The sequence below is a fragment of the Meles meles genome, chromosome 16, assembly GCF_922984935.1.
Source record: "Meles meles chromosome 16, mMelMel3.1 paternal haplotype, whole genome shotgun sequence".
Classification (NCBI taxonomy): domain Eukaryota; kingdom Metazoa; phylum Chordata; class Mammalia; order Carnivora; family Mustelidae; genus Meles; species Meles meles.
Genome location: NC_060081.1, coordinates 79,713,875 through 79,737,974, shown reverse-complemented (window position 1 = coordinate 79,737,974; position 24,100 = coordinate 79,713,875). Strand labels below are relative to the sequence as shown.

General features: G+C 38.4%; 1 protein-coding gene across 1 annotated transcript in view; it reads left to right on the top strand.

Annotated features, from left to right (window-relative positions):
* SYCP2 (synaptonemal complex protein 2) overlaps positions 1-24,100 on the top strand; it is a 70,014-nt gene that overhangs the window by 20,897 nt on the left and 25,017 nt on the right. Inside the window, exons 14-23 of the mRNA XM_045980152.1 lie at positions 2,967-3,027; positions 9,185-9,333; positions 10,505-10,579; positions 11,030-11,176; positions 14,393-14,492; positions 15,345-15,502; positions 17,328-17,397; positions 17,693-17,750; positions 18,294-18,427; positions 18,570-19,009. Coding sequence (XP_045836108.1) covers positions 2,967-3,027; positions 9,185-9,333; positions 10,505-10,579; positions 11,030-11,176; positions 14,393-14,492; positions 15,345-15,502; positions 17,328-17,397; positions 17,693-17,750; positions 18,294-18,427; positions 18,570-19,009 — 1,392 coding nt within the window. The remainder of the gene's footprint in view (positions 1-2,966; positions 3,028-9,184; positions 9,334-10,504; positions 10,580-11,029; positions 11,177-14,392; positions 14,493-15,344; positions 15,503-17,327; positions 17,398-17,692; positions 17,751-18,293; positions 18,428-18,569; positions 19,010-24,100) is intronic.

The following is a 24,100-nucleotide window of genomic DNA, read 5'->3' as shown; positions in this document are numbered from 1 at the left end:
GGAAGACACAAAGAAATGGAAAACACTCCATGCTCATGGATTAGAAGAACAAATATTGTTAAAATGTCTTTGCTACCCGGAGCAGTCTGTACAGCCAATGCAATCCCTATGAAAATACCATCAACACTTTTCACAGAACTGGGACAAATAATCCTAAAATTTGTATGGAACCAGAAAAGACCCTGAATAACCAAAAGAATTTTGAAAAAAGAAAACTAAAGCTGGTGGCATCGCAATTCCAGACTTCAAGCTCTTTCACAAAGCTGTCATCATCAAGATAGTATGGTACTGACACAAAAACAGACACATAGATCAGTGGAACAGAATAGAGAGCCCAGAAATGAACCCTCAACTCTATGGCCAACTAATCTTCAACAAAATGGGAAAGAAATATCCAGTGGAAAAAAAGTCTCTTCATCAAATGATGTTGGGAAAATTGAAAAGCCACATGCAAAAGAATGAAACTGGATCATTTCCTACACCATACACAAAAATAAACTCAAAATGGATGAAAGACATCAATGTGAGATAGGAATCCATCAAAATCCTAGAGGAGAACACAGGCTGCAACCTCTTTGACCTTGGCCACAGCAACTTCTTGCTAGACACATCTCCAAAGTCAAGGGAAACAGGCAAAAATGAATTATTAGGACTTCATAAGGATAAAAAGCTTTTGCACAGCAAAGGAAAAGTTGACAGAACCAAAAGACAGCCTACAGAATGGGAGAAGATGTTTGTAAATGTCTTATCTGAAGAAGGGCTAGAATCCAAAATCTATAAAGGACTTACCAAATTCAACACCCAAAGAACAGATAATCCAGTCATGAAATGGGCAGAAGACATGAACAGACATTTCTCTGAAGAAAACTTACAAATGGCCAACAGACACATGAAAAAAAAAATGCTCCACATCACTCGGCATCAGGGAAATAGAAATCAAAACCGCAATGAGATACCACCTCACACCAGTCAGAATGGCTAAAATGAACAAGTCAGGAAACCACAGATGCTGGCAAGGATGCGGAGGAAGGGGAAACCTCTTACACTATGGGAGGGAATGCAAGCTGGTGCAGCCACTCTGGAAAACAGTGTGAAGGTTCCTCAAAAAGTTAAAAATAGAGCTACCCTATGACCCAGCAATTACACTACTGGGTATATACCCCAAAGATGGAAAGGTAGTGATTCTCAGGGGCCCCTGCACCCCGATGTTCACAGCAGCAATGTCCACAATGGCCAGACTCTGGAAAGAGCCCAGATGTCCATGGACAGATGAATGGATAAAGATGTGGTATGTATGTATAGACACACATGTGTGTCCATACACACACGTCTACATACATGTCTATATACACGTGCATACATATGCACACATACATATGTGTACTGTATGTATGTGTATAATGTATATGATCATATGTTCGTATGTATGTATACATCTACATATACACAATGGAATTGTATCACGTGTGTATAAATACAATGCCATTGTATGTATTCCATTGGGGTGTGTGTGTGTGTGTATGTATGTATATATGTATATATATACCCCACATGGTATATGTGGGGTTTGTGTACACACACACACACACACACACACAATGGAATACTGCTCAACCATCAAAAAAATGCAATCTTGCCATTTACAATGACGCAGATAGAACTAGAGGGTATTATGCTAAGCGAAATAAGTCAATCAGAGGAAGACAATTACCATATGATCTCCACACATATGTGGAATTCAAGAAACAGATGATCATCGGGGAAGAGAGGGAAAAATAAAACAAAATGAAATCAGAGAGGGAGACAAACCATAAGAGACTCAATGATAGGAAACACACTGAGGGTTGCTAGAGAGGAGGTGCATGGAGGGATGGGGTACCTGGGTGATGGGCATTAAGGAGGGCACATGATGTAACAAGCACTGGGTGTTATGTAAGACTGATGAATCACTGAACTCTACCTCTGAAAGTAATGATACACTGTTAATTGAATTTAAGTTAAAAAAATAAATAAAAATCATGAACATTTCCATAATATAAAAATTTCTTAGAAGGCAAGGCAGTAAACCAGGAAGCATCACTTTGAAGTTAACAACCATCTGGCATGTGCCTCAAAGGAGCCAGTGTTTTTACACATATAAAATAAGAAGTTGCTCAAATCTTTGGGGCAGAGAAGAGGGTAGCAACCCTTTCCTCCCAACCCTGAGGCTTTGAGGTATGGGAGAATTAGCACCTTACCTGGAGATGCCATGACGGTGGTGGTGCCCTTAGCCTATGGACACGTTTCAATTAAGAAAAAGAAGTAGAGGGTGTTAGTGAAGAGATTGAGGGTTCAGGGTGAATTTCTATAAAATGTCCTTAAGTAACAAAAGAAGAGAATCTATTTTCCTTACAAGATTAGTTGAAGGTTTTAGGATCTCATCTTTTAGGAATGATATCTAATTTTTCCTGTAGCTTTTTTTGTGAATTCAGTGTTTTTTATTAAGTTATACAAATTTTCAGTGAAAGCACATGGAAGGGGCGGAGGGGCAAATATGGTGATTATTCATGTGCATTCAGTGTTTGAATCTAAGGTCGGTCAATCAGTGAGTGGGAATTGAGGAATGCGTAGGATTTCACACTCTTTCAAAGGCATAAATGACAGGATTTGGTAACTTTAAAAAAAGGATATCCTCTAATAAATATTAATGGTAGTGATCGCTTTTTTGGTCAAAAACAAGAAATTATACCATTATACTATGAAATCATACCAGTATTTCCTTTTAAAAGTGAGCAAATAGATTAAATGTGACACTTTATAATGTATTACACAATCAATTGATGTAGCAAGAAATGTGTTACTTAGTGATACTTAATAAAAAATAACCTTATTGTTTGAATAATTTTCACGTTTTTAAATTGGTATTTAAAGAAGATTTAAAGCAGAAGTAAATTATTTATTTATAGTCAAACCTGTTTTTATTTAAGGATCATCAATGGGAAGCAGTAACTGTCCCTGAGGATAAAGTACAAATATACAGCATTGAAGGTATTAAACTCGTTTTCTCTAACTCTCCTCTTGACTCTGATCACGTGGGGTAGCAGCTGCATGCTCTCTGCAGAAAAAATAGACTAATGAAAACAAAGTCAAATTTTCATATATTCACGTTCATAAATTTGATACCAGTATTACTTGAACCTGTATTTCCTTCACCCCAATTTTTCAACTCCTTCCTGAACTTGTTTTCTGTATCTAGTCTAAAACCTATGACCACTTTCTTGTCAGTATGTTCAAGGCTCTTGCTTTTCATCCTATTAGTTTGGTTGGATCCAAACATCTGGTTGCTACACGAATATAACTGGAATTGTATAACGCTGCTGGCCAAGTCCTACAACTTGCAGAGTGGTACCACTACATATTCAGATATCGAGATATATTTTAGTCATTTTGCATTTGCTTGGTAACCATTGATATGTATTCCTTTGTGGAGTATCCATTTAAATATTTCATCCTTTTATACTAGGCTGTCTTTTTTTAGTTAAGTTTTTGAGTTGTTACATATGCGGGTACCAGTCTTCTGATAGATAGATGTTCTGTGTAATGGTATTTTCTCCCCATCTGCATCCTGCTTATTTATTTCCTTTCATGAGCAGAAGTCTTTCAGTTTCAAGTTCACTTGGTCACGTTTTCCCATGGTACTTATTGCTTTGTGTGCCTTAAGTCATTTTTGCCTACTACCAAGTCACAAAGATGTTCTTTTGTTTGTCTATAAAAAACTTTGTGGTTTTAGCTTTTATGTTTGGGATTTCGATCCATCTCAAATTAACATTTGGTTATGGTATGATACAGGAGTTGAGGTTCATTTTTTCCTATGGACATGCAATTATTACAGGGCTGTTTGATGAAAGGCTTTCCTTTCCCCACTGGATTTCACTGGTTCCCTGTTTGAAAATCAGTGGCTGATAGAAGTGCACATCTTGTTTCTTGAAGCTCTACTCCACCCCATGGGTCTGCTCGCCGCTCCTTGTGCAGAAGTATCACACTGTTTTAATTTTTGTAGATTTATAGTTAGTCTTGAAATCAGATAGTGTAAGTCTTCCAACATTGTGGTTTTTTCAAGGCTATTTTAGAAATTCTAGACCTTCTATATTTCCATATATCTTTTAGAGTTGACTTGTCAATTGCTATAAAAAGCCTGCTAGATTTATGATTGCAACTGTAGTTTGATACAGGGAGAAACAACCTTGTAACAGTAGCTAAGTATTTGAGTCCACAAGCATGGTGTAGCTTTACATTTATTCAGGTCTTTAATTTCTCTTTTTTTTTTTTTTTTTTGCATTTTTTTAAAGATTTTATTTATTTATTTGAGAGACAGCACAAGCAGGCAGAGAGGCAGGCAGAGAGAGAGAGGAGGAAGCAGGCTCCCTGAGGTGCAGAGAGCCTGATGCCGGGCTGGATCCCAGGACCCTGGGATCATGACCTGAGCCGAAGGCAGAGGCTTTAACCCACTGAGCCACCCAGGCGCCCCAGGTCTTTAATTTCTCTTAACAGTACCTTATAGTTTTCAGTGTAGAAATCGTACACAGCCTTTGATAAACTTACTCCCACATCTTCAATCTTAATCTTATATGATTATAAATAGAATTGATCTTTAATTTCATTTTCTAGATATTTTCTGCTGGTATGTAAAAATACAATTGATTTCTAAATACTTACCTTGTGTCCTACAAACTTGCCAAGTCACTATCTAGTTCTAGTAGTTGTAGGGTGGGTTCCTGGGGATATTCTAGGCAGTCCCTCATGGTATCTGCAAATAGAGATATGGTTTCACTTCTTCCTTTCTGATCTGTATGCCCTTCCTTAATGAACTTCCTTCCTTTATCCCTCTCCCACACCTCTCCTCCCTCCCTCCATTTTTCCCTCCCTTTATTCTCCCCCACTCCTTTATTCCTACCTTTGCCTTACTGCAATAGCTAGAACTTCTAGTATAATATCAAATAGAAGTGATAAAAGAGGTCATCTTTGCCTTCTTCATGATCTTTGCTTTGGGAAGAACATGTAGTATTTGAGCCTCAAACATGATGTTAGCTGAAGGTTTTTTGTAGATGACCTTCCATCAGATTCAGGAAGTTGGTGAGTCTCCATGTGTATAAACACATGTGAAACTCTTACGTAATTCATGGTAATAAATATACCCAGTACCCAAGTGTTCTTTCTGCTCTTTTTGATATATACTCAGGAGGATCTGGCCTCAGGAGGTCACTGATATTTTCTCTACCATGGACAAGTTTACATTTTCTGCCATTCCTTGAAATAGAGTCTTAAAGCAGATAGCAGTTTTTTTCTGGGTACTTCCTTTCAACAATACATATGCATATGCATATTTATGTTAGTATATGTAATATAAATAAGTTTCCATGTACCCACTCAGCCAGTTTCTCCAATTTTTAAAATTGTGGTAAAAAAATAAAATACAACATAAAATTTACCACCTTAACTATTTTTAAGTGTATAGTTCAGTAGTGTTAAGTATATTCACATTGTTGTGCAACAGATCTCCAGAACTTTGTCATCTTGCCATATTATAATTCTGTACTGTTAAACAACTTCCCCTTTCCCCCCATCCTCTCAGCCCCTGGTAACCACCATTCTATATTTTTCTTCTGTGAATTTGACTATTTTAAGTGGAATCGTACAGTATATATCTTTTCATGACTGGCATTTTTCATTTAGCATAATGTTTTCTCCCATACTTTTTTTTTTAAGATTTTTATTTAATCTCTATACCCAAGAGAGTATTTGGGGCTTGAACCCAAAACTCCTAGATCAGGATCCATTGACCAAGCCAGGTGCCCTTCATTTTTTAACTTTTACATCTTTTTTTTTTTTTTTACATCTTCTATATTTGTGGTACCTACATTATTGCATTTTAAAACAAAAAAACCTACTTGGATCTTCATCTTCCTCTAGTTGGTTCACTCTTTTTCCATTCACAGTCAACTTTGAGAGATCGTTTTTACCAAATCTTTTTACTCCTGCTTTTCAGTCCTGCTGTTACTACATTATTTTCCATCCCACTCCACTGAAATTTAACATGTCAACATAATAGTTAATTTTTTTTTAAAGATTTTATTTATTTATTTGACAGAGGTCACAAGTAGGCAGAGAGGCAGGCAGAGAGAGAGGGGGGGAAGCAGGCTCCCCACGGAGCAGAGAGCCCAATGCGGGGCTCGATCCCAGGACCCTGGGACCATGACCCAAGCCAAAGGCAGATGCTTTAACCCACTGAGCCACCCAGGCACCCCAATTTTATTATTAATATCAGTATGCACACTTTCAGTCCTTAAAGTTACCCTTCCCCCACATTTGACACTGTTGACTACACTTTTATTTTTGAATCTTTTTTCCTAATTTCCCAGCTAAGTTCTATATACTGCTCCTTTACTTCCTATTTTGACAAAAGGTATGATAACCTTCCAGGTCCCCCAGAAGAAGGCATTCTTGATTGTTTCTTCTCCCTCAACGAATCATTTTTCATGTTCATTTATTTCTCTTAACATTTTTTGAATTTCTTTTCTCCCCTTTATTATCATGCTAATCACTGCCTCCACTTCCTAATAAAGTTCTGTCTTTTGCATCTTGCCAGACATAGTTGCACATAATTGGGCCAAAAAAACAGTAATTTTCATTGTTTTAACAGCAAAACTTGATTTTTAGGATTTGTTTTCCAACATATAACTCTTCCTAATTATATGAGGACAATTTTTTTAAAAATTGAGTTCTTTATGTATAGATTAAAAGGGGTGTTTTGGAGCTTCCTGGTTGGTGAATAAGAATGAACCTTCATGCCTGGAGGGCGGGGCACCCTAAGCTTCTCAGGGACAGGTGCTCCTGTGCTCCAGACCCTTCCAGACCTCACACTATGTATCTCTTCACCCAGCTGTTTGTGTGTATCCTTTAGTGTCCTTTGTAGCAAAGTGGTAGTCTGGTGTAACCTATATGGAATGGACAATATGTGAATTTTTACATGAAGGGCACACATGGAAGTAAGAAAAAAAAGTAGAATCTGGAACTCAATATTTACAGTGAAAAAGAATTTCATTAGTTGCAGACTGAGAGGATGGGAAGCAGTAGCGATGATGGATTGCAGGCAGTTAGACCCTTTCATATATAAAATTAAGAATTTATAAAATAAAGGCTCCATGGGCAGTCTTAAAAAAATTTTTAATGCCTTCGTAGGAGAAAATATTATATTCATATAGTGCATTTGAATCTCATATAAATCTGTTTATCTACAAATACTTAGACTTATTTAAAGATTTATTTATTTGAGAGAGAGTGAGAGCACACGTGTGCATGCACACATGTGCAGTGGGGGGAGAGGCAGAGGGAGAGAGAGTCACAAGTAGACTCTGAGCTGAACGCAGAACCCATCACAGGGCTCGATCTCACAACCCTGAGATGATGACCTGAGCCAAAAATCAAGAGTCAGATACTCAGTGGGGCGCCTGGGTGGCTCAGTGGGTTAAGCCGCTGCCTTCGGCTCAGGTCATGATCTCAGGGTCCTGGGATCGAGTCCCGCATCGGGCTCTCTGCTTGGCAGCGAGCCTGCTTCCCTCTCTCTCTCTCTGCCTGCCTCTCTGTCTGCTTGTGATCTCTCTGTCAAATAAATAAATAAAATCTTAAAAAAAAAAAAAAAAGAGTCAGATACTCAATTGACTGTGTGCCTCCCAGGCGCCCCCAAATACTTGGCTATTTAGCAAGCAGCAAAATAAATGTTTTGGTATCTCAGTAATACTGCTCCTTAAAAGCAAGCCATGATATAGTCCAGGCACTTACAGGAGATGCCAAAAATTTCAACAAAGCCCACAATAAAATATAACAAATATCAATAGATTCTTTATAGATTGTCACAGTACATGTGGAGAAGACTTTGTGCAAAAAGTGCAAAACATACAGCAATATCCGAAGTAATTCTAATACCATGTTTAGGTAAGCAGTGAAACAAATATTGTATTTACTACAAGTTCATGGCAAGCTGCAGAAAAAAATCATCAGAACAAAATAATAATCAAAATATCCATAAGGATTATGTTTTCTAATATTCATCAGAATTCAAAACATTATTGTCTTCAAAGCCACCCAGACTTTCATCTCTAAAGCCTGAAAACTTGTTGCTGTTGAAACACATGACTTTTTTTTCCAAAATGAAACCACCAGCACTCTCTGAGTTAGAAACTGTCACCACTGTCTTCAAGCAATTAGTAATTCCGAAAGCCATCAAAGGACATAACTGCGGAAGTTTTTCATGACCGCATAGTCGCAAAACCATATAACACACATTCTGCTTGAGTGAGCCTCCCAGGAATCAGAATTCTATAGCCAGTAGGGACATTTGTCCTGTAGGTTAGGTCCTGAAGTAGCCAGTAGAACTTCTCTTGAAGTAGAGACAAACTTTTCTACTTGGCATGCTCCATCTCCATCAGGATGTTTCCCTCCTGCCCAAAAATACACATTGGGGGCCGGTGCGGCGTCTTGACAGTCATCAACAGACGCACCATCAGAAGTAGGACAGAGCCACAAGTGGCGTTAGTCCACAATACAGGCACGCTAATTGTATGCCAAGTGATTCTTTGGTGAATCCTGGGAGGAAGGATGGTGAATACCTCTTAAAAACTGGCACTTGCAGTATTTTCAGTGCATCAGTCGAATTAATGGAGGAGTCGCGCTGACTCTTCTTCAGTTTCCAGCCCCCCAGGTTTCTGACCGTGGTTTGCTGTCAACTTGTTTGTAACGGCTGGATTTAAGAGAAATGCTTGAGTACATGCCTATGCCTGGAAATACAGTTATGTACGGAACTAAAGTTACTTTCTTTCTTTGCCTCTTTTAAATTTAGCAAATAGTTTTCTTAGATGTGTTCTAGGAATATTTATTAAGAACCTGATAGTGTCCAGAACATATTTGGGCTTTAGCTCATTAATTATTGTATTAACTTATAATTTATAGGTCAGGAAACTGAGATTCTGAAAAATAAATGGATTTGTTTGCACAAGTTATTAGCACTGGGATTGTTTGTTAAATCCTAAAAGTTAATGTTATTTCACTTTAATTAATACGCTATGTGACTTTCTAATTTATAGTATACCTAGAGAGTGGTATCATAGAAATGCATATAAACTAATCAGTGTGATCTGTTTGTATACAGTGAGAGAATCGAAGAAGCTACTGACCATAATTTTGAAAAACATAGTAAAAATTAGTAAAAGAGAAGGGAAAGAATTGCTTTTGTATTTTGACGCATCATTAGAAATCACTAATGTGACACAAAAAATTTTTGGTGCAAATAAATATAGGGTAAGTGTTTAAATTCCTTTTAATATCTATTTTCATAAAATCCTTTTTAATATTTTCATAACTCTGGAAAGTTACAGTTACATGGGGCTACAAATTTCATTGATTTTTTTCCCCTTAGAATTCTTAAAATGACATATTGATTTTTAGTTCTTTGAATTTTTATTGTGGAATAACCATCAGATTGTTAGCCATATCCTTAAGACAGCTGTTAGAATCTCAGAAGAAAAAATAAGCTGCAGTGTTCAGAATAGTTAATGAATTCCTGCTAGGTGTTTAACAAAGTGAATTGAGACAAGACTATGTTTTTAAGATATTGAACATTTTTTATTTTTGCGAATCTACCCCAGAAGCTGTAAATAAGGGGCAGGTATAGAAGTTGAGAAAAGAGATTGCTCATTAAGATTCAGATTTGAAGGAAAGGCTATTCAAATGGGGCTTGAAATGGCCTTGGAAATTGATGGGTGAAATTTAGAGAAGATGGGTTATAGGACTGTGGAAGACATCATGAATCAGTAAGGTGACAACTGATGTTCTGTTTCAGGGAGCGACTGTGTTGACAAGCTTAGTCTGTTCAGGCTGCTGTAACAAAAGTACTGTAGACTGGATAGCTTAAAATGACAGCCTACTTCTTTTTCTTTCCTTTTTTTTCTTTCTTCCCTTCTTCTCCCCTTCCTTCCCCCCCCTTCCTTCCTTCCTTCCCATTTATTTCCATTTATTTCTCATAGTTCTAGATTCTAGAAGTCCAAATCAAGGTACCAGCAGACTTATTTTCTGGTGAGGGCCCACTGCTTGGTTCACAGTAGCTGTCTTTTCACTGTGTCTTCATGCGGCAGAAAGAGTGAGGGGGTTCTTGGGGTCTCATTTTATAGGGACATTGATCCCATTCACAGCGGTGCTGCCCTGATGATCCAATCACCTGCCAGAGGCCCCACTTCCTATCACCTTGGGGATAAGTTTTGAATATATGAATTTAGCGGGACACATTCAGTTCATAGCAGTGCAGAAGATTTATGGTGAAGAAAAATAGAGACTGTGTGGAGAAGGGTATTTATGCATACAAAATAATGATTTGAGAGGATTTGGGAGTTTTGAAAAGAAACAGGAAACAATTGTATTAACATGGAAGGGACTGGGAGAAAAATAACATCATGATGAATTAATTTGATTTTAGGAATTTACCAGAAAACAAGGTATTTCCATTGCCAAAACATCTGTGCATATACTTTTCGATGCAAGTGGATCACAGGTATGTGTCTGACTTACTTGGTTTTTATCACTGGGCTACGTTGAACGCTAAATAATTGCACAGTATGATGTTGGAGGGTGAATATCTAAAAAACAAATTGTCTCAACATATAGCGCCCCAATAAGGTATATGATTTTTTATACATGTTATTAAAGATTATTTATTTTAGAATAGAAGATAGTTATTTTGGTAACTTTAAAAATTAGGTATATATGTCCTGCCACTAATGCCAAAGCTTGTTTTATGTCTGTTGACATTCGAAAATGTGTGTGCTTTTTGTTGGGACACTATATAGGACTAAGTACATAGAAAACGGGAAGAACTGACTTTTGTAAGTGTGGGACGAATGGATGCTTTATTAAGATACCAAGCAGTGGACCCTCACCAGTGATTTTTGAGAACTTCCTGTGGTTTGCAGTTTGAAATACTTTTCTCCACATTCTCCAACAGATTCTAGTGCCAGAAAGTCAAACCTCGCCCATCGAAGAGGAACTCATTGCTTTGAAAGAAAAACCTAACTCCCAAAAGGAATTTGCTAAACCTTCAAAATGCGTCAAAAACAGTAATCAAGGGGACAGAAAGAATAGTCAGCTTGAGGTAAGTATGGTCTCAAATAGCTGCTTATAAAACAGCACAGGTCAAATAATTGTGACATACAATATAGAAAGAAGCATCTAGAATTCACCTTAATGGCCTTCATCAGTAACATTCAGAACATTTCCTCTGCCTTTTACACATGCAAACAAAAGCTAGTGTTTTAGCAATTGTGTTTATGTGCAGGGTAAGAGGGTCAAGACAAGGTATACTATACACTTGCAAATTCCAAGTTAGAAATGTGTAAGAGAGTACCCCTTGTTACATTTATCCTGTCTGTATTTGTTTTTGGCTGTTTCGTAGAATACAAATCTACAAATAAATAAATGGTCTCTTTATTTGCACAAGGAAAGAAAACTAAGTATTAAGTTCTTTTTCCTCCTCCGGCTGCTGATGGAGGCTTTCCTCTAGGCCACATTCAGCAGAACCAGTTCTCAGTTTTCTTGTTTCGTTGTGACGCTTGACATTCAAACAGCGCTTCCTTAATGTCCTTTCCTCCTCTGATTTCTGTCAGCCTTTTAGTTTTCCTCCTGCTTCTGTGACTCCATCAGACATACTTTTTCTCCCTGCATCGTCGGTGTAGATTTGCTCTGAAAGCTCGACTCGGCTTCCTGAACCTACGCCTTATCCCTTAAAGAGCTTCCTTCCTGTGCATGGTTTAAGCTCTCGAAATACACCAGACCGTTCTTCAACGGTCTGCAGTGAAGTCTCTACTTACTCTTGGAAAGTTTCCTTTCGTCATCTCTTCTTTTCCTGAAGTCCAACCTCAGGCTCTTTCATTTTTGCTCCCGATGTGCATCTGCCCGCACACTTCACAGCGCTACCGAATCCCACTTCCTCTCCCCCGACGCCAAGGTACTCATGATGGCTCTTTCGTAGTGCCTCATGCATCCTTTCCTCCTCCTTCCTTTCGCCCTTACTCATTTTAGCACGCCCAGCCCAGCCCAGCAGCCTCCTCATTGGCCTTTGACTCTGTGAACTGCCCCCTGTGGTGTTCCTTCCCCTGGCTTTTCTTTTTTTTTTTAAAGGTTTTTTATTTATTTCATACAAAGAGAGAGATCAGAAGTAGGCAGAGAGAGAGAGAGGAGGAAGCAGGCTCCCCACTGAGCAGAGAGCCTGATGGGCAGGGCTCTATCCCAGGACCCTGGGTCCTGGAGCTGAAGGCAGAGGCTTTAACCCACTGAGCCACCCAGGCGCCCCCCCCCCCCCCCCCCCCCGGTTTTCTTAATCCCACAGTCCATGTTGCATTCTGCTCAGAGTTGTGGGATCTCTGTGTTTATCTTCCTGCATCTAAATTGTGACTCCGTTCTGAGTCCTTCTACAAATTCCTTTTACTCTACGTAGCCACCACCTTAGTAAGGTTAACTGCTTTCCTGCCTCTTTTTAAGATTTTACTTATTTGCGAGAGAGAGAATGAAAGAGGGGGAGCCTGAGAAGGGGAAGGTCAGAGGGAGAAGCGGACACCCTGCTGAGCCAGGGCCTCCAGGATCATGACCAAGCTGAAAGCAGTCAGCCAACTGAGACAGCCAGGTGCCCTTTCCTGCCTCTTTTAATGTCACACTAATTCTTGCCTCTATACCCTCATTCCTGTTGTTTGTCCTTTGGTTTACCTTCCCTCGTTTAATGTGCTGTTACGTTTGCAAGTCCTGATTTTCACTTTTCTTCATGGACATTTTCCTGTTTTAGTTTTTACTAATTTCTCACCTTTCGGCAACTTTAACTCTCAGAGGCTCTTCCATACATTTTGTCATGTTGATGGTATTCACTGTTTTTTCCCATTGGTCTATATCCGTCCTTAAATGAAAAATTCCATCTTCTGTTTTTCTTGGACAGTTAAATTATAGAAGCCATTTTCTGTGTTTTTTTTATCAAAATCATGAGTACTTATTTAAAATGTTGATTCTCACCTTAAACTTATTGAGTCATAAACTCTAGAACTCAAGATCTCTGAGAAACCGTACCCTGTTGTTAAATGCCACCATGTTTTTGTTAAGGATTGACTGTTTGAAGAATTTATATGAATAGGTAACCTCCCGGGTCCGGGTCCCATTCACTATGCCGCTAGGAACTGTCTTTTCTTGAGGAACGCATTGTTTCAGTAGTTTGTTTTCTGATTAATCATAGAATTCCCCCCTTTCCTCTCCTTTCTACCCCTCCTCCACACCCCGTTTACAGACCTGTTAAAAACTCCTGCAGTATTTTTTTCTTAGTCTTAGGGGCAGGTGCCTTTTGGAAAACAGCTCTCCTCTGCCTCTTTGTAGTTTGTTTGTTTATTCTCTGCCATGGCGTCCTCTGAGACTCCTCTCCACTTCGCTCAGTGACTCTGGGATGAAGTTAGAACATGAACATCTTTACTGCGACCGCCAGCTGCGGAATCCCTACGGCAACTTTTCACTCCAAAGTCACTTCAGTCCTCACAGAATGTTAATACAGTTTTTAAAAACGTGTGAAAAGTTTGCAAATTTATATAAATTTACATAAATACAAATCCAAACATACACTGAAATAGAATAAGAAACTCAGCCATTGGTTATAGATATACTCAGTGTCAATAAAGTATTTTCAGCTAGCATATAAAGGTGCTGTATTTCATATGTCTGGATATTCTATAAATACTTGTTAAAACAACATTCCTTGGTTTGGCTACCTATTCAATACCAAATACTAGGGTAAAACCTTCTAAGTCAGCCTTCAACACAGACACTTATGGATATCATGTTGTTTATAAAATACCATAGATCGGGGAACCTAAGTGGTGCAGTCAGTTGAGTGTCCAGCTCAGCTCGGTCATGTGCTCAGCACAGAATCTCCTTGTTCCTCCCTCTCTGCTCGTCCCCCTGCTTGTGCTTTCTCTCTCGCTCTCTCCATCTATCTCTGAAGTGAATAAATAAGATCTTTTTAAAAAGTACTATATAGGGCACCTGGGTGGATCAGTGGGTTAAAGCCTCTGCCTTTGGCTCAGGTCATGATCCCAGGGTCCTGGGATCCAGCCCGGCATCAGGCTCTCTGCTCAGCAAGGAGCCTGTTTCCTTCTCTCTCTCTGCCTGCCTCTCTGTCTACTTGTGATCTCTCTCTCTGTCAAATAAATAAATAAAATCTTAAAAAAAAAAAGTACCATATATCTTTTGTGTGTTGTCAAGGTAAAATGTTACAGATAAAATCATAGAGTAATTTCAAAAGAGAATGTGTTTTTACTGTGGCTGCTTCTCGTGATTTCAGATAACTACTCCTAGCAAAAGAAAAATGTCTGAAGCATCAATGATTGTTCCTGGTACGGACAGATACACTGTGAGAAGTCCAGTACTTTTAATCAACACATGTAAGTTGTACAGTCTTAAAAGACTTCTAATAAACATATTTTTAAAACTGGCATTTTAAAATTCAGAGATATTCTGGGCATAATTTACATAGAGGATAAGTTGGGGATATAGAAATTGTTAATTTATGAACCACAAATGTCTTCTAATTGTCAAGAAATTTCAAATTTCTAAGAAAGGCATTTTGGTTATCATGTAAACATTATTTAATATATTAATACCCAGCATTAATAATTAATTGTTATTTAAGTGGGAGTCATCTGTAACATAGTGGACAAAACATTGAATTAATCAGGATGCTTGTGCTTATTTCCCTTCCCCCAGTTGTGTGCTTTGTACAGATTGTCCGCCAGGTAAGTTTAGAACCAGTTTTCTCTTCATAAAATGGAACTAAAGTGTTTATCTTATCAGGTTGTTTAGAAGACTAAATAAAAATCATTCACTCAACAAGAAATATTGTGAAACATTTAGACAGAGCCTGCTACATGCTAAGGACTAACACAAATCAAAAAATAATACTACATACTAGCTTCTATAAATCATAGTCTTCTTTAATCTATATGATAATTTAATAGTAACCTCTGTTCCCAAAATCCAATTGCCTACTGGGCAGGTATCTGATGTCCAATAGGCGCCACAATAATTCATCTTTCCACCCTCCCTGCCAAGTTTTTTGTCTATTTCTTACCTTGTTAAAGGGCATCTGTATCCATTTATTCATCTAAACCAGAAACCTGGGACCTCTCCTAGCACCTTCCTTTTTTTACCTTCCTCATCTGAAAAGTACCACAGTAATAGCAATATGTAATTTTAGAAGCCCTATAAATAAAGCCATCCTTTGTCCCCCTTTTTAGCAACACCTCGGAGAGGAAGAATTAAACCACCACTGCAAGTGATGGGTTCCACAGAAAAACCCGATGTACCTAAAACCTCACAAAGTGGAGTGGACAATGCTGTATCTCTTGTATCTAGACCATCTGAAGGAAGAAATACTGGAGCTAATACAGACAAAGTAATTTTACTTTGAAAACATTTTAAAAAATGTATCAAGTCATTGTAGAAATACATATTGAGCTAATTTCTTTTGCAAGTGGAGAGTGCCTCACTTTCTTTAAAGCATCATCATGTTGTGTATATATATATGCACACACACATACACATATATGTATATACATGTATATGTGTGTGTGTGATTTGTTGTTCTTGAAAGTCAGTTCCTTCTGACAGGATCTACTTAATAGGCTAACAGTAAAATTGAGGAATATCTATTCAGTGTAACTCTGATTAATGTATTCAGTAGGAGAAATGAACTTGGCCTCATTCTTTAGTTCATTATACAAGTTAGTGTCTGCTAGAAATATAAGATACAAGTGGATTCTGTCCTTAAGTATCTCAAAGTCTAGTGTGGAAATCAGACAAATTAATAAGATACTTACAATATTGTGTAAATGTTCCCATATTGTACACACAGGATGCAGTAGGAAGCTAGTGGAGGGGCAGTTCCCTAACTCCAGGGCTGGAGGGGAGGGTGAAGATCAGGAGATGCTCTTTAAGGAGCTGGAGAGTGAGCTGGTTTTTGAATGGTCAATAAAGGTTAATGAAGCGGACATGAAGGAGAAGGGCATTCATTCCAGGTAGTGGAAAGGACAAAACAGAGAATAGCTAACAGAAAGTTATTTCTTGGAGAGATAAAGGAGGTAGTCAGAGATACAGATAAGTAAGTCTGGAGATGAGAAATGCCTAATAGTTTTGTTTCCTCTGAAGTGGGAGGTGAACACGGCGAATTTGTCTTGGCAGTCTGCTGAAGTAGTGGGCTCAGGGACATGTAAAGACTTGACGCCGTTGCTAAGAGATAATGGGGAGGGTAAGTAAAGGATAATGAAGAATAAGTAAAGGTGTTAGGTTAAAGGCCCTTTCAATTTAAGACTGAATTTTATCATGGCATCAGATCAGAAATATGTGTCATTTTCTCCAATGGAGCACCGTAAGAAAGAAGAGGTAGCGGATTTAAAAAAAAAAAAAAAAAGGTTATGTGGCCAAGGAATGAATGGTGAAAGAGTTGAAGATGCTCGGGGAAAAAAGTCAAAAGTAATAGTTCCATTATTAGGGTGCTATTGTTCCGTGCTATGGCGTGGTCCCGAGTGGGTAGGATGTTGGGCATCCAAGGCCTGCACTTGCTTGTACCAGTCAGGGGAGCCCTTCTGTCATTGGAACAGCCAACACACACCTGCATGCTCTCCTACTGCTCCTGTCCTGGGATGGAGAAGAGCCCACTAGACCAAGCAGGGAAGACAGCCAGCATGAGGCACCACATCTTAGCCTGGAGGGCATGTATTTCTGATTGTGATGGCAAATTATTGTCAGATCTGTGGCTATGAAAAAAGGGAAGCTTGGTGGAGACAAGAATTTACCTGTTCATTGGCCACAACTTTACAGAATCCTTTAATATTCTAGAATTGCCAAGCCTTGTGTGTATGTTAGTGAAAAGACAGGAGATGCAGGTTGTGGGATGAGCTGTAGTAGATGTGCCATAGTGATTCTAGAAATTATCAGTTACCGATGAGAAAGGAATTACTGTACTAGCTGTGGGTGAGATCAGAAAGTTTGTAGGCTCTTCTGCCTTGTCTGTGATGAAAATTATTTTCTTGTGCTTTAGGGTAAACAGTATTCCGGAATGGGCATAACCTTCATGAAACCATAGAAATACTATCCAACTTTTAGTAACAAGGAAAATTATTTTAAATGTTTTAAACTTTGATACTCTGACTTTTAAGAGTTGTTTTCATGTAATCCCTTGATTTAAAAATTTACATTACTGTGTCTTCTATGTGTTATAGCACATCGAAACTGCTAAAGTTGTAGGGAAGACAGAAAATAAGAACACTGAATTCCCAAACCAAAATATTAGTAAGTACTTTCTTGGTTTAATTTCACTTTCTCCTTTAAAAAATGTAACCATTTCATATTTCCCTTTAACTCCACTGGCTTCATTGATTTGAAAAAGATTTATAATGAATGCATTTGGCTTTATGAAAGGAACTTAGAGGTTACAAGGAAATATAATACAGTCTCTATTTCTAAGAAAATCGATCTCTGTATCCTAATATGTGAATCTTGATCAACTTCTATACCAACTCCCATTTTACCCTGGCAAATGCACAAAAAATTGAAAATGCCGTAATTTTTGTTTTGTTTCATTTAGATGACCTGCAGGATGTTGTTCCAGATTTCCAGGCAGTGGAGAAAATAGATAAGCCTATGTAAGTATGAAGAAAACCATCAAATAAGTTAGTATATATTAATGTTGTTTTTACATAAATGTAATAAATTTAAAAGAAAAGACATTTATATTCTTAGAATGTAGTATTGGCTCTAGCACTAATCAGCTCGTGTTACTATGGTTGCACAATGGTGAATAGTCTGTGTTTTTTTCATAGCCACCAACATAAGTCTTTCCCAAATTGAGAGACTTAAAATGAATGAGATTTTTTTAAAGAATTAAGTATGAATGTGAAGAAATTTAACCTAGTTTAAATACACAGTAGAACATGTAAGATATGTGAGATATATTTGAAATATCTTTAAGTGGACATCAAATAATAGCAATAATGGAACTTTTTAATAGTTTTTAATCTGATCAATTACATAGTAAGTTTTAAATTTCATAATGACTTAGCAAAATGTTTTCATACTTGACAATAAATTGCTATCAGTAAACACTGACTAAACAAAAAATCCGGTCTCATGTCAGAGTCATAGGCTAATGTTTTATAATACATTAAGCAAGTTATTTTATTTTCCAGGTTACCTGGTGTTTCGGGCAACATCTGTGGAAACAAAATGCCCTCCAGATGGTCGTGCTGGACTCCTGTAACAAATATTAATCTGTGTAACAACCAAAGAGCAGGCACCTCATCAGGAGATGCGTTCAGTCAAGGTGAAACAGCATTTTCTCCGTATACAATAGTAGCTCAGGGAAATCCTCATTTCTTGCAATGTCTAATATCTTTTATGTTAACAAATTTATGTATTACCAGTTTATTAATTTAATAAGGATTGGTTTTTTATTTTTCCACTAGATGTTACTGTCAACAAAAAACTTAGGAAACAAAAATCATCCTCTTCCATATCTGAGGATAATTCTGAAGAAACAGAAAAGGTGCAATATAAGAAAAAAACAACGCAGCATAACAAAATAGAGACAGCAGAAGTAGGAGTTTGCAAAAGAGACACTCAGCAACGACTAAATCATCCTAAACATTCAGAGCAGAAAAATACTGAAAATACCAAGCAAAGTGATTGGCATATTGAATCTGAAACTACTTTTAAGTCCGTTCTCCTAAATAAGACAGTCGAAGAATCTGTGATCTATAGGAAGAAATACATACTGTCAAAAGATGTGAATCCTGCTGTTTGTGATAAGAGCCCTTCTCCTCAAAAAAATGTAAAAAGTCATAGAAAATCAGGGAAAAGATTAGCATCGGAGCTTAATTCCTGGGATCTGAGACCAAAAAAAATGGTGAGTTTTCAGTATGTTTGGTTTCTGCACACCTATAATGTGCCTATAGCTAATAACATAAGACAGTGAAGGAAGCTTGATGCGTTGCTGCAGATTTGACATTTGTAAGACGGTGATCTTTAAGTCTCCCGTCTGAGTGAGCACCTCCTGAACTCCCTCTCCTCATCCTTGTCCCTGGTCCCCCTCCCAACTGGTGTGCCCACAGGTGCAGGGCAGGTGTGTAAATAGGTGTGGCATGAAGGCACCCTGCAGCTCCTTGTGTCCTCCTGATGGTTTTCTTCTGCTCTGTCCTGCAGATGCTTTGAGTATGTAGAACTGTCCGTGTCTCTCTTGTGGTGCTTACCTTTCTTTTAGTAAGTGGTTATTTGTGTCTATTTTTCTCCTTGTTTTAACCTATTAGAGTGTAAAGACTATGTTTTATTCGTCATTTATTCTCTTGCATGGCCTCGTTCAGTTTTGCACATAGTAGCATCTGAAACCATTTCTTGGATTATTGCATTAGAGTTTGACAGGTTTTGCCAAATGAGAAGAAAAAATGTAGGCGGAGTGTAGTAGACCGTCTTCCACTGTCCTGTTGCTCATCCCCACCGTAGTCTTCACCTTATCCTTCCGATTAATCATCTGTGGGATGCTGTAAGACAGTTTAAGCTCATCTTCACCATACTTTGGATCAAAAGTTTAATTTTGGTAGTAGTTACCATACATATATTTTTTGTCACTGCTATCAAGATGCAGATTAAGAACATTTTTTTTAAAGGAAAGTATTTTTTTAATTTTTTAAAGATTTTATTTATTTATTTGAGAGACAGAGAGAAATAGAGAGAGCACGAGTGGGGTGAGGGCCAGAGAGAGAAGCAGACTCCCTCCTGAGCAGGGAGCCTGACACAGGGCTCAATCCCAGGACTCCAGGATCATGACCTGAGCCGAAGGCAAACACTGAACCGACTGAGCCCCAGAAAACTTTTTAATTAGAATACATTCCGGGAGCCTGGGTGGCTCAGTGGGTTAAAGCCTCTGCCTTCGGCTCAGGTCATGATCCCACGGTCCTGGGATCGAGCCCTGCATCAGGCTCTCTGCTCAGCAGGGAGCCTGCTTCCTCCTCTCTCTTTGCCTGCCTCTCTGCCTACTTGTGATCTCCGTCTGTCAGATAAATAAAAAAATCTTAAAAAAAAAAATGCATTCCACTGCCAGGGATAGAATCTGTTTTTCACTCTTCTTTAGAAGATCCGGGGTAGGGGGGGTTGTTTTTGTTTTTAACATATAGTGTATTATTTGTTTCAGGGGTACAGGTCTGTGATTCATCAGGCTTACACACTTCACAGCACTCACCATAGCACACACCCTCCCCAGTGTCCATCACCCCACCACCCCATTCCTCCCACCCCCCTCCTTTCCAGCAACCCTCAGTTTGTTTCCTGAGACCAAAAGTCTCTTAAGGTTTATCTCCTTCTCTGGTTTGTCTTGTTTCATTTCCCCCCTCCCTTCCCCTATGATCCTCTGTCTTGTTTCTCAAATTCCTCAAATCAGTGAGGTCATAGAATAATTATCCCTCTCTGATTGACTTATTTCACTTAACATAATACCCTCTAGTTCTATCCACATTGTTGCAAATGGCAAGATTTCAGGGGGGTTTTGATGGCTGCATAGTATTCCATTATACACACATGTATAAGTATATGACGGGGTTTTATGGCTACATAATACTCCATTTTGGGTTTTTTATTGATGGCTGCATAATATTCCTGTGTGTGTGTGTGTGTGTGTGTGTGTGTGTGTGTGAGTGTGTGTGTGTGTGTATACCACATCTTCTTTATCCATTCATCTGTTGATGGACATTGGGCTCTTTCCATACTTTGGCTACTGTGGACATTGCTGCTATGAACATTGGGGTGCAGGTGCCCCTTCAGATCACTACATTTGTGTCTTTGGAGTAAATACCCAGTAGTGCTGGGTCATAGGGTAGCTCTATTTTCAACTTTTTGAGGAATCTCCATGCTGTTTTTCCAGAGTGACCGCACCAGCTTGCATACCGACCAACAGTATAGGAAGGTTCCCCTTTCTCTACATCCTTGCCGATACCTGTTGTTTCCTGACTTACTAATTTTAGCCATTCTGACTGGTGTCATGTGGTATCTCACTGCAGTTTTGATTTGGATTTCCCTGATGCCGAGTGGTGTTGAGCACTTTTTCATGTGTCTTTTGGCCATTTGTATGTTTTCTTTGGAGAAATGTCTGTTCATGTCTTCTGCCCATTTCTTGACTGGATCATTTGTTCTTTGGGTGTTGAGTTTGATAAGTCCTTTATAGAGTTTGGATACTAGCCCTTTATCTGATGTGTCATTTGCAAATATCTTCTCCCATTCTTTCAGTTGTCTCTTGGTTTTGTTGACTGTTTCGTTTGCTGTGCAAAAGCTGTTTATCTTGATGAAGTCCCAATAGTTCATTTTTGCCCTTGCTTCCCTTGCCTTTGGCAATGTTTCTAGGAAGAAGCTGCTGCAGCTGAGGTCAAAAGGTTGCTGCCTGTGTTCTCTTCAAGGATTGTGATAGGTTCCTGTTTCACATTTAGGTCTAGAAGATCCAGGTTTTATAGGCTTCTATTTTCATTTATTTTCCAGAGTGGTATTCATACCTGGAGAGCCAAATTTTAGAGTTGATATAAAATGTCCATGTATTGGAGCATCTCAATATGCAAATGAAATACTTAATATATCTATTAAGTATTTGCTATTGTTATTTATAATTAGACATTATTTCATTTGTCTGGACCAGCCCTTTTATTTTGTCTTTAATCTGCAATTCACTTTCTGTGCCTTATTTGACTACTTTCTTCTTTAACAAAATTCTTTTGGGTCACTTTCTCTTGTTTCTTAGTATGCTATTCTTCTTTCTAGTCGTAGCTGCTGTTTAGTTCTTCAGATGCAAGGGAAATAGGTTCTTTTTGTCAGAATGCTGAATGTTCTCAGTTTTTATTTTAAATTGTTTCCCTTGGAATTTAGAATTATTCCACAGAATTTCCCTGAGCTAGTCTTTGTTTTTTTTTCTGGGACCACAGAAACTGATCATCGAAACAGTGCACTCATTTTTTAAAACCAACTTCCTGTTTCCAGAAGTTCTCTTCAGTCTTTCATAATGTTGCTCCCTGTGTTATGATAGAGGACTTTCTGCCATTTGCAGGTATGATGACTTTCCTCTAAGGTGGTCATCTGGTCCTGCTTCCTGTTCACTGGACTAGCCTAGAGATACAGAACTTCTGCAGCTTGGTGGTACAGGTTTCCCAAGGCAGCTCCAGTCATGCTGGAAGTTCCTAAACCATATACTCACTATTCTGGGAGAGGTTCATTTTGCTACATTTTTATCAAACCAAGTACAGTAATCTCAAGAAGAGACAGTAAATAATAACTTATGATCTATATTACACATAAAAACATAAACTGAAAAATGATTGAAATAGGCTTCCTGGTTGGCTCAGTTAAGCATCCGACTCTTGATTTCCGATCAGGTCATGATCTCAGGGTTGTGAGATCAAGCCCTGCACTGGGCTCTGTGATGGGCATGGAGCCTGCTTGAGATTTTCTGTCTCCCACTCCCTCTGCCTGAAACCCCCTCTCACTCTGGCTCTCCTGCAAAAAATAAATAAATAAATAAATAAATAAATAAATAAATAAAATTTTTTGTTTCTATTATATTTTACCACACTTTTTAAAAAATGCCTGATTCCCAGAAAAAAGATAAAACTAGTGATTATTAGAATCAGGAGAACTCATATCTTTGAGTAATATAGGAAATTTTAGCCAGATTACCTAAAATTATGCAGATGATAATTGTAGTCCTTCCATTTTTAAAGTAATAGTATTTTTTACCTTTTTTTAAAAAAGTAATCCCTACACCCAACATGGGGCTCAAACTTATGCCCCCGAGATCAAGAGTTGCACACTCCACTGACTGAGCCAGGCAGGTGCCCTTAAAACAATGGTATTTCGTAAGGCAGTTTCAGGTGTACAAGTACACTAAGAGTTCCCATTTCCCCTTCACCCACACCCCAGTTTCCCCATCATTAACATCTTACATCAGCAGGTACATGGATTCCAAATTATGAACCAGTATCAGTACATTACTATTAACTAAAGCCTGTAGTTTAGGTTAGAATTCAGCCTTTGTGCTGTATATTCTATATGTTTTGACAGATGTGTAGCAACACGTATTATCACACATAATAGTTTTAGTCCCTAAAATTCCCTTGTGCTCCCTACCCCCTCATACTACTGGCAGTCACTGATCTTCCGTCTCCGTAGTTTTGCCTCTTCCAGAATGTCAGAGTTGGAACCATAGAGTATGTAGTCTTCAGACTGGCTTCTTTCACTTAGTAATAGCAATGACGTTTTCTCCATGTGTTTCATGGCTTAACAGCTCATTTCTTCTTACTGCTGAATACTCTTCTCTTACATGCACAGACCAGGACTGTTTAGATGTTCACCTGCGGAAGGACATCTTAGCTGGTTTCTATGGTTTGACAGTTATGAATAAAGCTTCTGTAAATGTTCATTGTGCAGGTTTCATGTGGACATAAGCTTCCAGCTCATTTGGGAAAATAGAAAGGAGCATGATTGCTGGATCATATGGTCAGAATGTGTTTAGTTTCCTAAGAAACCGCCCGTCTTCTGTAAGTGGGGAAAATGGCTGTACCATTTTTGCATTCTGAGCAACAGATGAGAAAATTCCTGTTGATCTAAACCTTGCCAATACTGGGTGTTGTCAGTGTCTTGGAGCTTGGCTACTATTATATGTGCTTGGTGGTATTTCATTTTAATTTTCAGCTGCCTAATGACATACACATTTAAGGAGGCTTCTATATTTTTGATTACCATCTGTATGTCTTCTTTGGTGCGTTGTCTCTTCAGATCTTTTGCTCACTTTTAAACTGGGTTCTTTGTTATTGTTGAATATTAACAGTTCTTTGTCTAATTTATATACAAGCATGCCATGTTTTATTGCCCTTCACAGATACTGTATTTTTTTTTAAGATTTTATTTATTTATTTGACAGACAGAGATCACAAGTAGGCAGGGAGGCAGGCAAAGAGAGAGGAAGGGA